Below are 15,410 nucleotides of genomic sequence, written 5' to 3' on the forward strand. Positions count from 1 at the left end.
TCCACAAAGATGGCTCTCCAAGGGGCTGGAGAACCTCTCCTATGGGGACAGGCTGGGAGCGTTGGAGCTGTTCAGCCTGGAGAAGAGAAGGCTCTGGAGAGACTTTAAAGAAGCCTGCCAGTACCTGAAGGAGCTACAGGAGAGCTGGGGAGGGACTTTTGACAGAGGCTTGTAGTGGATTGAAGCTTGTAATGAATTGAAGATAGAAGAGGGGAGATGGAGACTGGAGACTAGGAAGAAATTCTTGGCTGTGAGGGTAGGGAGACACTGGCACAGGTTGCCTAGGGAGGTTGTAGCTGCCCCCTCCCTGGAGGTATTCAAAGCCATGTTGGATGAAGTCTTGAGCAACCTGGATTGATGGGAGGTGTCCCTGCCCATGGCAGGGGGGTTGGAATTGGATGATCTTTAAGTTCCCTTCCAACCCAAACCTTTTTGTGGTTCTGAGGTCTGGCATGGTGCTATTATATAGATGTCCCTGCTCACTTCAGGGCAGTTGGACTGGATGACCTTTAAGGGTCCTTTCCAACCCTTCCAAACCATTCCATGATTCTTTGACAGCCCAACACAAATACTTACCTGAACTGAGTCCTGCCCACATGATGCTGTGGGTGCCTTGAACCTGCACATGTAAGAAGGTGCCAGGTTTGAGCTTTTATTTAACTCCCTTTGTCTTTGAGGGAGGAGTTCCACTGATCCTACATGTGTAGAGCTCTACATCAATTGGTACCAGCACAACCTTGTTCTTCCCCTTTGACTGACTCTTAGCAAAGTTTGCAGAGGACATTATCATTTCTCATTTCTCTTGCTGATGAAGGTGCAGCTCCCTGTTGTGAACTGGAACCTCTACAGGCTTCTGTTTGATGACTCTCAGAGTCCTATAGAATCATGGAATGGTTTGGGTTGAAAGAGATCTGTAAAGCTCACCCAGTCCAACCTTCCTGCAGGCAGCAGGGGCATCTGCAACTACAGCAGGTTGCTCTCAGCCCCAAACAACCTGACCTGGAGTTATTACAGCCATGGGGCATCTCCCACCTCTCTGCACAACCTGGGCCAGGCTCTCCTCACCTTCAGTGTCCAACATTTCTCCCTTTTCTCCACTCTCAATCTCCCTCTTTCAGTTCAAACCATCACCCCTTGTCCTTGTCACAGCAGGCCCTGCTCCAAAGTCTGTCCCCAGCTTTCTTAGAAGACACTTTAAGCACTGAAAAGCCACCAGCAGGTCTCCCTAGAGCCTTCTCTTCTCCAGCCTCAACAACCCCAACTCTCTCAGCACAAAACCCCAGCCCTCTTCAGTATGAAATGTTTCATTTTTATTTTTAGTATTATTTTCTGGTGAATCTCTGAATCAACAGCTTGTGCCCTACCAGACAGCATGCTCCCAGCTGCCTGTGTCCCCTAGATCCTTCTCCAATTGACTTTGGCCAAGAGCAAGCTGTGGCAAATCCTGCGTTCTTCCCAGGCACTCTGGGCTCTGGTGGATAAGTTATTCTAGTTTGTCTTTGCTCCAATTCTCTGATGCTGTTTTTTTCTTCTCTGTGATGTTGGAGGCTTTGCCCCTGAAAGGCTCCAGGATGGTGTTTAGGTGAAGATGGAGAATAAGATTGTAACTATGCTTTTGATTTAGATGGGCTGGGGGCCAGCAGCTAAAATCATTAAGGAAGTGTCAAGATGTTAACAGGGTAAACTGTTTGATGTTGCTGAGCAGTTGCCTTCTAAGCAAACTCTCCCTTTTTTTTTCTTCTGCTTCAGATTTGTCAGCTAAAGATCTTTCACTGACAGATTATGATCTCAGTCTGCCCTTTGGCAGCCTCTAGGTATTCACAGCTTGGTAGGAAATGATGTGGGACGTGGAGATCTTGGGCTGAGTGCTGGTTCAGAATCACAGAACCTCAGCATGGTGAGGGTTGGAAGGGACCTCTGGAGATCATCCAGTCCAACCCTACTGCTAGAGCAGGGGCACCCACAGCAGCTTGCCCAGGAGCACAATGGCCAGGGGGGGTTGGAAGCTCTGCAGAGGAGGAGACTCCACAACCTCTCTGGGCAGCCTGCTCCAGGCCTCCAGCACCCTCACACCTTTGAGGAAATGGCCTCAATTCTAGCAGAGGGGGTTCAGTCAAAAATTTCTTCCCAGAAAGGGTTCTTAGGCCCTGGCCCAGGCTGCCTAAGGAGGTGGTGGAGTCACCGTTCCTGAAGGTGTTTAAAAGCTGTGTGGATGTGGTGCCGAGGGAGGTGGTTTAGTGGTGGTGGCTTGGCAGTAGTGGTGGCACTGTGAGCTCTGGGTGAGTGGCTGGACTTGATGATCTCCAAGGTCTCTTCCAAGCTCAGCAGTTGTGTGATTCTGTATTTCAGTGAAACTTTTGTGTCCTCTCCAGGCAAGTGAAAAACAATTTTAATCTCTGTTTGTAGTCAGGCAGCTGGTCTTTAAACCTTGGTTTGGATTTCAATTTAGAACAGTAGATGGGATTGATGTTAACTGTGACAGATTTGCATGTTTGATATCATCATCCTAAGGCAAGGAGGATGGATCAAAGATACAGTATTCAAATCTTGGCAGTTCCCTGTTATCAATTGATGTATGAGGGTCCCAGCTAGCCACTTCACACAGGAAAGCTCCACCTCAACACGAGGAGAAACTTCTTTGTTGTGAGGGTGCTGGTGCCCTGGAGCAGGCTGCCCAGAGAGGTTGTGGAGCCTCCTTCTCTGGGGACTTTGAGGACCTGCCTAGATGTGTTCCTCTGTGGCCTGGGCTCTGGGTTGTTCATCCTGGAGAAGAGGAGGCTCCAGGGAGACCTGATAGCAGCCTTCCAGTACCTGAAGGGAGCTACAACAAGGATGGAGAGAGACTGTTCCAAAGGTCTGCAGTGACAGGACCAGGGGCAATGGCTTCAAACTAGAGCAGAGCAGATTTAGATTGGATGTGAAGAACAAGTTCTGCACCATGAGGGTGGTGGAACACTGGCACAGGTTGCCCAGGGAGGTGGTTGAGGTCCCATCCCTGGAGATACTCAGGGTGAGGCTCGACGAGGCCCTGGGCAGCCTGATCTAGTTGGGGATGTCCCTGCTGACTGCAGAGGGGTTGGACTGCATGAGCTTTGGAGGTCCCTTCTGGCCTGGACCATTCTATGATTCTCTGATCCTGTTTTGGCCAGAGGGGTCAGACTGGATGATCTCCAGAGGGCCCTTCCAAGTCTCCCCATGCTGTGGCTCTGTGAGGGTTCAGCAGCGTCCGGTAACTGCGCTGGCAGCACAAACGCTTGAAATAAGCACCTGCAGAGCAGAGCAGAGCTCCTGCCTGGCATTGCCATTCTGACAAGCTGTGGGTGCTCTCAATTGTCATTGCTCTAATTTGTTGTCCTCTCCACAATTTCTTTCTTGCAGCTTCAAACCCTGATCCAGGAAACGGACCCTGGCGCGGATTACCGCATCGACCGGGCGCTGAACGAGGCCTGCGAGTCGGTCATCCAGACTGCCTGCAAGCACATCCGCTCAGGAGACCCCATGTAGGTGCCTCTGGCCTGCCACAGGCTTCTCCTTCTCTGGAGGCTTCCATTCTGCTTCTCTGGTTGACCTGAATAGATAATTAAAAACCCATCCAGAACGACAGGCTCCGAACGTAGCAGTTCGTGGTGGATGGAGCTAAAGCTGGCACCAGCCCCTCTCAGGCTGCTCTTCCCCAGGCTCACCAGCCCCAGGGCTCTCAGCCTTTCCTCCTCACAGAGATGCTTCAGGCCGCTCAGCAGCTTTGTAGCCTCTGCTGGACTCTCTCCAGTAGTTCCTTGTCTCCCTTGAGCTTGAGAGCCCAGAACTGAGCCCAGAACTCCAGATGTGGCCTCAGTAAGGCAGAGTAGAGGGGGAAGAAGAACCTCCCTCAGCCTGCTCTTCTTGTGTGACCTCCATTATCTTCACAATGTCTCCTTTATCATGAGGTCTCATGTAGATTTTCTTGAGCCAGATTTTATATAAAATATTCCTTATGGTTTTGTCCTGTGCTGCTAAGTAAAGCAATGGAGTTGGAGGGAGTTGCTGGTTTAGATGTCATCTCTCTGAAGGAAGGGAAAGATCTTTCACAGATTGGATTGGATTGGAAAGGACCCTCAAAGATCACCTTGTCCAACCCCCCTGCAGGCAGCAGGGACACCTCCAACTAGATCAGGCTGCCCAGGGCCATATCAAGTCTCATCTTGAATGTTTCCAGGGATGGGGCCTCAACCACATCTTCACTTTGAACATCTTGCTGAGCTTTCCAGTGAGCCACAGCTATGGCAACCCCTCCTGTTAGGAGGAACCTCAGCACGATTCTGACAGTCCCTCACCTCACTCTTTTTTTCCTTCTGTTTGCAGGATTCTGTCTTGCCTGATGGAGCATTTGTACACTGAGAAGATGGTAGAGGACTGTGAGCATAGACTCCTGGAGCTCCAGTATTTTATATCTCGTGATTGGAAGTGAGTGCCAAGATTTAAGTTTCATTTGATGCTTCCCTTTAGTGTTTCTCTGCATTAGTGCTTCCTTGTAAAACAGAATAGCCCATGCTTGTGTCAAGAGGACTTCAAAGCTGGCCTGGCCTGTAGGGCAAAAGCTGCTTAGGAAAGTCAGTGTGATGGCCACTTGAATCAGGTGCTTGCTGAGAAATGATGCAGCCCTTAAAAGCATCTCAGGTTTGTGCTCTAAAATTCAATACAGCTTTAATGGAAAGCATTCTCAGTGGCCATACTGAAGTTGTGCCAAGGGTCAGGGCAGGGCTGGCCGCTGGATGAGTGCCTTTGAAGTCCCTCTGCCTTCCCAAAGGGAAGAGAAAGGGAATAAGGGAGGGAGACTGATGGGTTGGGAGAGAAACTGAACTAGCTAGGATAGAAAAAAAAAAAAACCAAAATGAAATAGATACAAGCCAATATGGAACCCAACCCCTGGTGGCAGTGACATCACCATTGTCACCACTGGTGCTGGCTGTGAACCCTCAGGAAGTCCCAGACTGGACTCAACAGCAGATGGGAACAGGATTCAGCAGCTGGATTCTGCAGCTGGATCTCTGAACACACAGATCAGGACTGTCCTCCTTGGATACTGGCCAGTGAAGAAGAGGTTGAACCCTGGTGATCCCTCAGCTTTCTCCTGAAGATGCCATCTATGAGATGCAATCCCTTGTTGGTCAGTTGAAGGGCACCTGTCCTGTCCACTCCTCCCCACAGGTGCCACCTCTGACTTCCTGCACCCCAGCATGGGGAACAAGATGTAGCAGTGCCCTTGGTCTGCAGAGGAGAAAGTCCAAGGCAGAGCCATCTGCATCCTAACCCTTGGCAGGAACTCTCCCCATCAGCTTCTCACTGCTAGGAGCAGCCCCTGGCTGTGCAAACCTGCCCTGAACTTCAGATAAGTGCCTCACAGAGCAGAGGCTGAGCTGGGAAGTCAAATCCCTGACCAGAATTAGTTCTGGTCTAGCTCAAACCAGGAGAAGTTGGAGGTCATGTTCTGTGCAGCTGGAAGCCAGTTTTAGCTGCTCTGAGTGCTACAATATTAGTTAAGAAAAGCAAGCTTCCAAGTCTAACAAAGAGCCACAGTGTGAGGAGCTCCCTGCTTCCATTTCTGCCTCTCCTCAGGTTCTCTAGGTGTGATGACAGCCTGCAGGGCAGATCTGATTCCCCCTGGAGAGCTGCTTTTCCAACTTCCTCACCCAAAGGTGGCAGTGCTTTGTTCTCAGTACACACAGAGCCCCCCTGTCTGTCTGGGTTTAAGATGAGGAGAGTCTAAATTTGATAAGCATTGCCAGTGAGGAAAGAAGAAGTGTTGGGTTTTAATTCAGAAGAAGATGGAGAGGTGAGGACGTGGAGTACATCAAATGGGGTTAGTGCCAGAAGTGGGATGGTTGTTGTCAGTGACCACAGGGAAGGAAGACGTCACAGACTGAGATTACTGCCAAGGGCATTCAGACAGAACCTGAAGGAGATCTGAGTCATGGCTGGGTCAGCAGGCAGCAGGGCCAGTAGTTAAGAGCTGACATGCTCTGTGAACCCTCTACTTGTAAATTGCACAGGGCTTAATGGACCAGAGAGTTTAGGGCTTTGTGGCTGTTTGTTTAGTCGTCTCCATAACTGTTTGCATAGCAAGACAAGAATAGAATCCTAGAATGGCTCAGGTTGGAAGGGATCTCAGAAGTCATCCACTCCAACCTCCCTTGGTTGCTCAAGGCCTCATCCAGCCTGGTCTTGGACACCTCCAGGGAGGAGGCATCCACAATCTCCCTGGGTGACCTTTTCCAGAGTCTCACCACCCTCCTGCTGAAGAACTTCTTCCTCAGCTCCACTCTAACCCTGCTCTCCCTCAGCTTCAAACCATTCCCCCTTGGCCTGTCTCTAGACACTCTCATGAAGAGTCCCTTTGCAGCCTTCCTGCAGGATCCCTTCAGGTATTAGAAGGCAGCTCTAAGTTCCCCCTGGAGTCTTCCCCTCTGAACAGCCCCAGCTCCCTCAACCTGTCCTCATAGCAGAGGTGCTCCAGCCCTTGGATCATCTTTGTGGCCCTAGGCAAACATTTTTAGCTCCTCTTCCTATTTCCCTTCCTTGCTGGTTCCCCTGCATGTGCCACGTCTCCAGCACGTAACTCCTTGCTTGAGCCGAACTTGAGATGAAGGAAGGCTGAGTACTTGCAACATCCTGACCCCAAAAGATTCATTAGGAAAATTCTTCCCCATGAAGGTGGTGAGGCACTGGAACAGCTTGCCTAGAGAAGTTGTGGAGGCTCCAGGCCAGGAAGTATTTAAAGCCAGGTTGGATGGGGCCTTAGAGCAACCTGCTCTAACAGGAGGTGTCCCTGCCCGTGGCAGGGGGCTTGGAGGAGATGATCTCTGAGGTCCCTTCCAACCTAAGCCATTCTCTGATGATTCAGTGATTACACAAGCCAAATGTGGTGTGTCCCTGCCTTTCTGCTGCCTTAGGACATCAGGGAGGTGATTTCTTTGCTCCCATGTCAGCATTTGGCTGCAGATGAGAGTGGGAGGCACTTCAGGAAGTGCTGAAGATTGAATTTGTAATTAAAGCTCTTCAGTAGGTTTTTGTAAGATGAGGGAAGTGATTCCAAACTGAGTGACAGGCATTTGGCCACCTGTTGGTTTGGTTGGGCAGACACTGCTGCTGAGTGATGTGGTGATGTGTGAGACCCGGAGGGGAGGGCTTTGGCCACAGAAGCACTTGTGACTGAAAAACCTTAAAGGTTTGAATGAAGTGTTGGTGATGCCTTCTGTGTCTGCAGGTTTGGGTGAAGCTGTAGTGATGCCTTCTGTGTCTGCAGGTTTGGGTGAAGCTGTAGTGATGCCTTCTGTGTTTGCAGGTTGGGGTGAAGCTGTAGTGATCCCTCTCTGTTTGCAGGTTGGGGTGAAGCTGTAGTGATCCCTCTGTGTTTGCAGGTTGGGGTGAAGCTGTAGTGATCCCTCTGTGTTTGCAGGTTGGGGTGAAGCTGTAGTGATCCCTCTTGTTTGCAGGTTGGGGTGAAGCTGTAGTGATCCCTCTGTGTTTGCAGGTTGGGGTGAAGCTGTAGTGATCCCTCTGTGTTTGCAGGTTGGGGTGAAGCTGTAGTGATCCCTCTGTGTTTGCAGGTTGGGGTGAAGCTGTAGTGATCCCTCTGTGTTTGCAGGTTGGGGTGAAGCTGTAGTGATCCCTCTGTGTTTGCAGGTTGGGGTGAAGCTGTAGTGATCCCTCTGTGTTTGCAGGTTGGGGTGAAGCTGTAGTGATCCCTCTGTGTTTGCAGGTTGGGGTGAAGCTGTAGTGATCCCTCTCTGTTTGCAGGCTGGGGTGAAGCTGTAGTGATCCCTCTCTGTTTGCAGGTTGGGGTGAAGCTGTAGTGATCCCTCTCTGTTTGCAGGTTGGGGTGAAGCTGTAGTGATCCCTCTCTGTTTGCAGGTTGGGGTGAAGCTGTAGTGATCCCTCTGTGTCTGCAGGTTTGGGTGAAGCTGTAGTGATCCCTCTGTGTTTGCAGGTTGGGGTGAAGCTGTAGTGATGCCTCTCTGTTTGCAGGCTGGGGTGAAGCTGTAGTGATCCCTCTGTGTTTGCAGGCTGGGGTGAAGCTGTAGTGATCCCTCTGTGTTTGCAGGTTGGGGTGAAGCTGTAGTGATCCCTCTGTGTTTGCAGGTTGGGGTGAAGCTGTAGTGATCCCTCTCTGTTTGCAGGCTGGGGTGAAGCTGTAGTGATCCCTCTGTGTTTGCAGGCTGGGGTGAAGCTGTAGTGATCCCTCTGTGTTTGCAGGTTGGGGTGAAGCTGTAGTGATCCCTCTGTGTTTGCAGGTTGGGGTGAAGCTGTAGTGATCCCTCTCTGTTTGCAGGCTGGGGTGAAGCTGTAGTGATCCCTCTCTGTTTGCAGGCTGGGGTGAAGCTGTAGTGATCCCTCTCTGTTTGCAGGCTGGGGTGAAGCTGTAGTGATCCCTCTCTGTTTGCAGGCTGGGGTGAAGCTGTAGTGATGCCTCTCTGTTTGCAGGCTGGGGTGAAGCTGTAGTGATCCCTCTCTGTTTGCAGGCTGGGGTGAAGCTGTAGTGATTCCTCTCTGTTTGCAGGTTGGGGTGAAGCTGTAGTGATCCCTCTGTGTTTGCAGGTTGGGGTGAAGCTGTAGTGATCCCTCTCTGTTTGCAGGCTGGGGTGAAGCTGTAGTGATCCCTCTCTGTTTGCAGGTTGGGGTGAAGCTGTAGTGATTCCTCTCTGTTTGCAGGTTGGGGTGAAGCTGTAGTGATCCCTCTCTGTTTGCAGGCTGGGGTGAAGCTGTAGTGATCCCTCTCTGTTTGCAGGTCGGGGTGAAGCTGTAGTGATGCCCTGGGTGTTTGCAGGTTGGGGTGAAGCTGTAGTGATCCCTCTGTGTTTGCAGGCTGGGGTGAAGCTGTAGTGATGCCTCTCTGTTTGCAGGCTGGGGTGAAGCTGTAGTGATCCCTCTCTGTTTGCAGGCTGGGGTGAAGCTGTAGTGATCCCTCTGTGTTTGCAGGTCGGGGTGAAGCTGTAGTGATGCCCTCTGTGTTTGCAGGTTGGGGTGAAGCTGTAGTGATCCCTCTGTGTTTGCAGGTTGGGGTGAAGCTGTAGTGATCCCTCTGTGTTTGCAGGTTGGGGTGAAGCTGTAGTGATCCCTCTCTGTTTGCAGGCTGGGGTGAAGCTGTAGTGATCCCTCTCTGTTTGCAGGCTGGGGTGAAGCTGTAGTGATCCCTCTCTGTTTGCAGGCTGGGGTGAAGCTGTAGTGATCCCTCTCTGTTTGCAGGCTGGGGTGAAGCTGTAGTGATCCCTCTCTGTTTGCAGGCTGGGGTGAAGCTGTAGTGATCCCTCTGTGTTTGCAGGTTGGGGTGAAGCTGTAGTGATCCCTCTGTGTTTGCAGGCTGGGGTGAAGCTGTAGTGATCCCTCTCTGTTTGCAGGCTGGGGTGAAGCTGTAGTGATCCCTCTGTGTTTGCAGGCTGGGGTGAAGCTGTAGTGATCCCTCTGTGTTTGCAGGTTGGGGTGAAGCTGTAGTGATCCCTCTGTGTTTGCAGGTTGGGGTGAAGCTGTAGTGATCCCTCTGTGTTTGCAGGTTGGGGTGAAGCTGTAGTGATCCCTCTCTGTTTGCAGGTTGGGGTGAAGCTGTAGTGATGCCTCTCTGTTTGCAGGCTGGGGTGAAGCTGTAGTGATCCCTCTGTGTTTGCAGGTTGGGGTGAAGCTGTAGTGATCCCTCTCTGTTTGCAGGTTGGGGTGAAGCTGTAGTGATCCCTCTCTGTTTGCAGGCTGGGGTGAAGCTGTAGTGATCCCTCTCTGTTTGCAGGCTGGGGTGAAGCTGTAGTGATCCCTCTCTGTTTGCAGGTTGGGGTGAAGCTGTAGTGATCCCTCTGTGTTTGCAGGTTGGGGTGAAGCTGTAGTGATCCCTCTCTGTTTGCAGGTTGGGGTGAAGCTGTAGTGATCCCTCTCTGTTTGCAGGCTGGGGTGAAGCTGTAGTGATCCCTCTCTGTTTGCAGGCTGGGGTGAAGCTGTAGTGATCCCTCTCTGTTTGCAGGCTGGGGTGAAGCTGTAGTGATCCCTCTGTGTTTGCAGGTTGGGGTGAAGCTGTAGTGATCCCTCTGTGTTTGCAGGTTGGGGTGAAGCTGTAGTGATCCCTCTCTGTTTGCAGGTTGGGGTGAAGCTGTAGTGATCCCTCTCTGTTTGCAGGTTGGGGTGAAGCTGTAGTGATCCCTCTGTGTTTGCAGGTTGGGGTGAAGCTGTAGTGATCCCTCTGTGTTTGCAGGTTGGGGTGAAGCTGTAGTGATCCCTCTCTGTTTGCAGGCTGGGGTGAAGCTGTAGTGATCCCTCTCTGTTTGCAGGCTGGGGTGAAGCTGTAGTGATCCCTCTGTGTTTGCAGGCTGGGGTGAAGCTGTAGTGATCCCTCTGTGTTTGCAGGTTGGGGTGAAGCTGTAGTGATCCCTCTGTGTTTGCAGGTTGGGGTGAAGCTGTAGTGATCCCTCTCTGTTTGCAGGTTGGGGTGAAGCTGTAGTGATGCCTCTCTGTTTGCAGGTTGGGGTGAAGCTGTAGTGATCCCTCTGTGTTTGCAGGTTGGGGTGAAGCTGTAGTGATCCCTCTGTGTTTGCAGGCTGGGGTGAAGCTGTAGTGATCCCTCTCTGTTTGCAGGTTGGGGTGAAGCTGTAGTGATCCCTCTCTGTTTGCAGGTTGGGGTGAAGCTGTAGTGATCCCTCTGTGTTTGCAGGCTGGGGTGAAGCTGTAGTGATCCCTCTCTGTTTGCAGGCTGGGGTGAAGCTGTAGTGATCCCTCTCTGTTTGCAGGCTGGGGTGAAGCTGTAGTGATCCCTCTCTGTTTGCAGGCTGGGGTGAAGCTGTAGTGATGCCTCTCTGTTTGCAGGTTGGGGTGAAGCTGTAGTGATCCCTCTGTGTTTGCAGGCTGGGGTGAAGCTGTAGTGATCCCTCTGTGTTTGCAGGTTGGGGTGAAGCTGTAGTGATCCCTCTGTGTTTGCAGGTTGGGGTGAAGCTGTAGTGATCCCTCTCTGTTTGCAGGTTGGGGTGAAGCTGTAGTGATCCCTCTCTGTTTGCAGGTTGGGGTGAAGCTGTAGTGATCCCTCTGTGTTTGCAGGTTGGGGTGAAGCTGTAGTGATCCCTCTGTGTTTGCAGGTTGGGGTGAAGCTGTAGTGATCCCTCTCTGTTTGCAGGCTGGGGTGAAGCTGTAGTGATCCCTCTCTGTTTGCAGGCTGGGGTGAAGCTGTAGTGATGCCCTCTGTGTTTGCAGGCTGGGGTGAAGCTGTAGTGATCCCTCTCTGTTTGCAGGTTGGGGTGAAGCTGTAGTGATCCCTCTCTGTTTGCAGGTTGGGGTGAAGCTGTAGTGATCCCTCTCTGTTTGCAGGCTGGGGTGAAGCTGTAGTGATCCCTCTCTGTTTGCAGGTTGGGGTGAAGCTGTAGTGATCCCTCTCTGTTTGCAGGTTGGGGTGAAGCTGTAGTGATCCCTCTGTGTTTGCAGGCTGGGGTGAAGCTGTAGTGATCCCTCTCTGTTTGCAGGCTGGGGTGAAGCTGTAGTGATCCCTCTCTGTTTGCAGGTTGGGGTGAAGCTGTAGTGATCCCTCTCTGTTTGCAGGCTGGGGTGAAGCTGTAGTGATCCCTCTGTGTTTGCAGGCTGGGGTGAAGCTGTAGTGATCCCTCTGTGTTTGCAGGCTGGGGTGAAGCTGTAGTGATCCCTCTGTGTTTGCAGGCTGGGGTGAAGCTGTAGTGATCCCTCTCTGTTTGCAGGCTGGGGTGAAGCTGTAGTGATCCCTCTGTGTTTGCAGGTTGGGGTGAAGCTGTAGTGATCCCTCTGTGTTTGCAGGCTGGGGTGAAGCTGTAGTGATCCCTCTCTGTTTGCAGGTTGGGGTGAAGCTGTAGTGATGCCTCTGTTTGCAGGTTGGGGTGAAGCTGTAGTGATCCCTCTGTGTTTGCAGGCTGGGGTGAAGCTGTAGTGATCCCTCTCTGTTTGCAGGTTGGGGTGAAGCTGTAGTGATCCCTCTGTGTTTGCAGGCTGGGGTGAAGCTGTAGTGATCCCTCTCTGTTTGCAGGCTGGGGTGAAGCTGTAGTGATCCCTCTCTGTTTGCAGGTTGGGGTGAAGCTGTAGTGATCCCTCTGTGTTTGCAGGTTGGGGTGAAGCTGTAGTGATCCCTCTGTGTTTGCAGGCTGGGGTGAAGCTGTAGTGATCCCTCTGTGTTTGCAGGCTGGGGTGAAGCTGTAGTGATCCCTCTGTGTTTGCAGGCTGGGGTGAAGCTGTAGTGATCCCTCTCTGTTTGCAGGTTGGGGTGAAGCTGTAGTGATCCCTCTGTGTTTGCAGGCTGGGGTGAAGCTGTAGTGATCCCTCTGTGTTTGCAGGCTGGGGTGAAGCTGTAGTGATCCCTCTCTGTTTGCAGGCTGGGGTGAAGCTGTAGTGATCCCTCTCTGTTTGCAGGCTGGGGTGAAGCTGGAGTGATCCCTCTGTGTTTGCAGGCTGGGGTGAAGCTGTAGTGATCCCTCTCTGTTTGCAGGTTGGGGTGAAGCTGTAGTGATGCCCTCTGTGTTTGCAGGTTGGGGTGAAGCTGTAGTGATCCCTCTGTGTTTGCAGGTTGGGGTGAAGCTGTAGTGATCCCTCTCTGTTTGCAGGCTGGGGTGAAGCTGTAGTGATCCCTCTCTGTTTGCAGGCTGGGGTGAAGCTGTAGTGATCCCTCTGTGTTTGCAGGCTGGGGTGAAGCTGTAGTGATCCCTCTCTGTTTGCAGGCTGGGGTGAAGCTGTAGTGATCCCTCTCTGTTTGCAGGCTGGGGTGAAGCTGTAGTGATCCCTCTGTGTTTGCAGGCTGGGGTGAAGCTGTAGTGATCCCTCTGTGTTTGCAGGCTGGGGTGAAGCTGTAGTGATCCCTCTCTGTTTGCAGGCTGGGGTGAAGCTGTAGTGATCCCTCTCTGTTTGCAGGCTGGGGTGAAGCTGTAGTGATCCCTCTGTGTTTGCAGGCTGGGGTGAAGCTGTAGTGATCCCTCTGTGTTTGCAGGCTGGGGTGAAGCTGTAGTGATCCCTCTGTGTTTGCAGGTTGGGGTGAAGCTGTAGTGATCCCTCTGTGTTTGCAGGTTGGGGTGAAGCTGTAGTGATCCCTCTGTGTTTGCAGGCTGGGGTGAAGCTGTAGTGATCCCTCTCTGTTTGCAGGCTGGGGTGAAGCTGTAGTGATCCCTCTGTGTTTGCAGGCTGGGGTGAAGCTGTAGTGATCCCTCTCTGTTTGCAGGTTGGGGTGAAGCTGTAGTGATCCCTCTCTGTTTGCAGGTTGGGGTGAAGCTGTAGTGATCCCTCTGTGTTTGCAGGCTGGGCTGAAGCTGTAGTGATCCCTCTCTGTTTGCAGGTTGGGGTGAAGCTGTAGTGATGCCTCTGTTTGCAGGTTGGGGTGAAGCTGTAGTGATCCCTCTGTGTTTGCAGGCTGGGGTGAAGCTGTAGTGATCCCTCTGTGTTTGCAGGCTGGGGTGAAGCTTTAGTGATCCCTCTGTGTTTGCAGGCTGGGGTGAAGCTGTAGTGATCCCTCTGTGTTTGCAGGCTGGGGTGAAGCTGTAGTGATCCCTCTGTGTTTGCAGGCTGGGGTGAAGCTGTAGTGATCCCTCTGTGTTTGCAGGTTGGGGTGAAGCTGTAGTGATCCCTCTGTGTTTGCAGGTTGGGGTGAAGCTGTAGTGATCCCTCTGTGTTTGCAGGCTGGGGTGAAGCTGTAGTGATCCCTCTCTGTTTGCAGGTTGGGGTGAAGCTGTAGTGATCCCTCTGTGTTTGCAGGCTGGGGTGAAGCTGTAGTGATGCCCTCTGTGTTTGCAGGTTGGGGTGAAGCTGTAGTGATCCCTCTGTGTTTGCAGGTTGGGGTGAAGCTGTAGTGATCCCTCTCTGTTTGCAGGTTGGGGTGAAGCTGTAGTGATCCCTCTCTGTTTGCAGGCTGGGGTGAAGCTGTAGTGATCCCTCTGTGTTTGCAGGCTGGGGTGAAGCTGTAGTGATCCCTCTGTGTTTGCAGGCTGGGGTGAAGCTGTAGTGATCCCTCTCTGTTTGCAGGTTGGGGTGAAGCTGTAGTGATCCCTCTGTGTTTGCAGGCTGGGGTGAAGCTGTAGTGATCCCTCTGTGTTTGCAGGTTGGGGTGAAGCTGTAGTGATCCCTCTCTGTTTGCAGGCTGGGGTGAAGCTGTAGTGATCCCTCTGTGTTTGCAGGCTGGACACTGTCCTTTACCGCAAGTGTCAAGGAGATGCTTCCCGGCTCTGCCATACCCATGGCTGGAATGAGACCAGTGAGCTGATGCCTCCAGGGGCTGTTTTCTCCTGCTTGTACAGGCATGCCTACCGAACAGAGGAGCAAGGAAGGAGGGTAAGTGCTAAAATGCAGCCTACTGCTCTTTGATCTGCAATGAGAAGGGTTGCAGGGACGTCTGGAAGTTGCTAAAACTGCAGGTGCTCACAAAAGCTACTTAAAAGCTACTTGCGCTGCTCCTCAACTGTGCCTTGAAGGTCTGTGGTCGTATTGTGGTACAGTAAAACAGACCCAGTGAGATATGACAACGGGAAATGTGTCCTCAAATTCCTGAAAAGAACTTGGCTGTGTCTCTTTGGACACTGTGCAAGTCCAAGGAGCAATATGGCTCCTTGTAGATAGGTCACATAGCTGCAAGATTGGTTTGGTGCAGAAGGGAGTTATTCTATCATTCTATGATTATTCTATGATTCTCTGAAGGATTTTGTGAAGGCAAATCACATCCTGGGCTGCATCCAAAGCAGCATTGCCAGCAGAGCCAGGGAGGTGATTCTGCCTCTTTGTTTTGCTCTGGTGTGACCTCACCTGGAGTGCTGTGAGCAGGTCTGGACACAGCAATATAGGAAGGACATGGACTTGATGGAGAGGGTCCAGAGGAGGGCCACAAAAATGCTCAGGGGGTTGGAGCAGCTCTGCTACAAGGAGCTGGGAGTGTTCAGCCTGGAGAAGAGGAGGCTGCAGGGAGACCTCAGAGCAGCCTTCTAGTACCTGAAGGAGGCTACAAGAAGGCTGCAGAGAGACTGTTCTCAAAGGCCTGCAGGGACAAGACCAGGGGCATTGGCTTCAAACTAGAGCAGAGCAGATTTAAATTGGATGTGAGGGACAAGTTATTTACTATGAGAGTGGTGGAATACTGGAACAGGTTGCCCAGGGAGGTGGTTGAGGCCCCATCCCTGGAGATACTCAAAGTGAGGCTTGACAGGGCTCCGGGCAGCCTGATCTAGTTGGGGATGTTCCTGCTGACTGCAGGGGGAGTTGGTCTGGATGAGGTTTGGAGATCCCTTCCAATCCAGACCACTCTATGAAAGGAGTTCCAAGCCCAGCTTTTCTAGGCTGCTTCTGATGAAGTTTTGAGTACAACTCGGATTATACTCCCATTAAATTCTTCTTTTTGATGTAAAGCATCAGCACTGCACTGCTAAGTGTTCTTATAATGTCTTTGAAGAAGACAGAAGGGGTCTGACTTGCTG

At 51.9% G+C, this 15,410-nt stretch overlaps 1 protein-coding gene across 1 annotated transcript in view; it reads left to right on the forward strand.

Annotated features, from left to right (window-relative positions):
* GLG1 (golgi glycoprotein 1) overlaps positions 1 to 15,410 on the forward strand; it is a 123,078-nt gene that overhangs the window by 82,378 nt on the left and 25,290 nt on the right. The window contains exons 9-11 of the mRNA XM_054389496.1: positions 3,379 to 3,500; positions 4,342 to 4,443; positions 14,124 to 14,277. Of these exons, the coding sequence (XP_054245471.1) occupies positions 3,379 to 3,500; positions 4,342 to 4,443; positions 14,124 to 14,277 (378 nt within the window). The remainder of the gene's footprint in view (positions 1 to 3,378; positions 3,501 to 4,341; positions 4,444 to 14,123; positions 14,278 to 15,410) is intronic.

The sequence above is a fragment of the Indicator indicator genome, chromosome 19 (genome assembly GCF_027791375.1).
Source record: "Indicator indicator isolate 239-I01 chromosome 19, UM_Iind_1.1, whole genome shotgun sequence".
NCBI lineage: Eukaryota > Metazoa > Chordata > Aves > Piciformes > Indicatoridae > Indicator > Indicator indicator.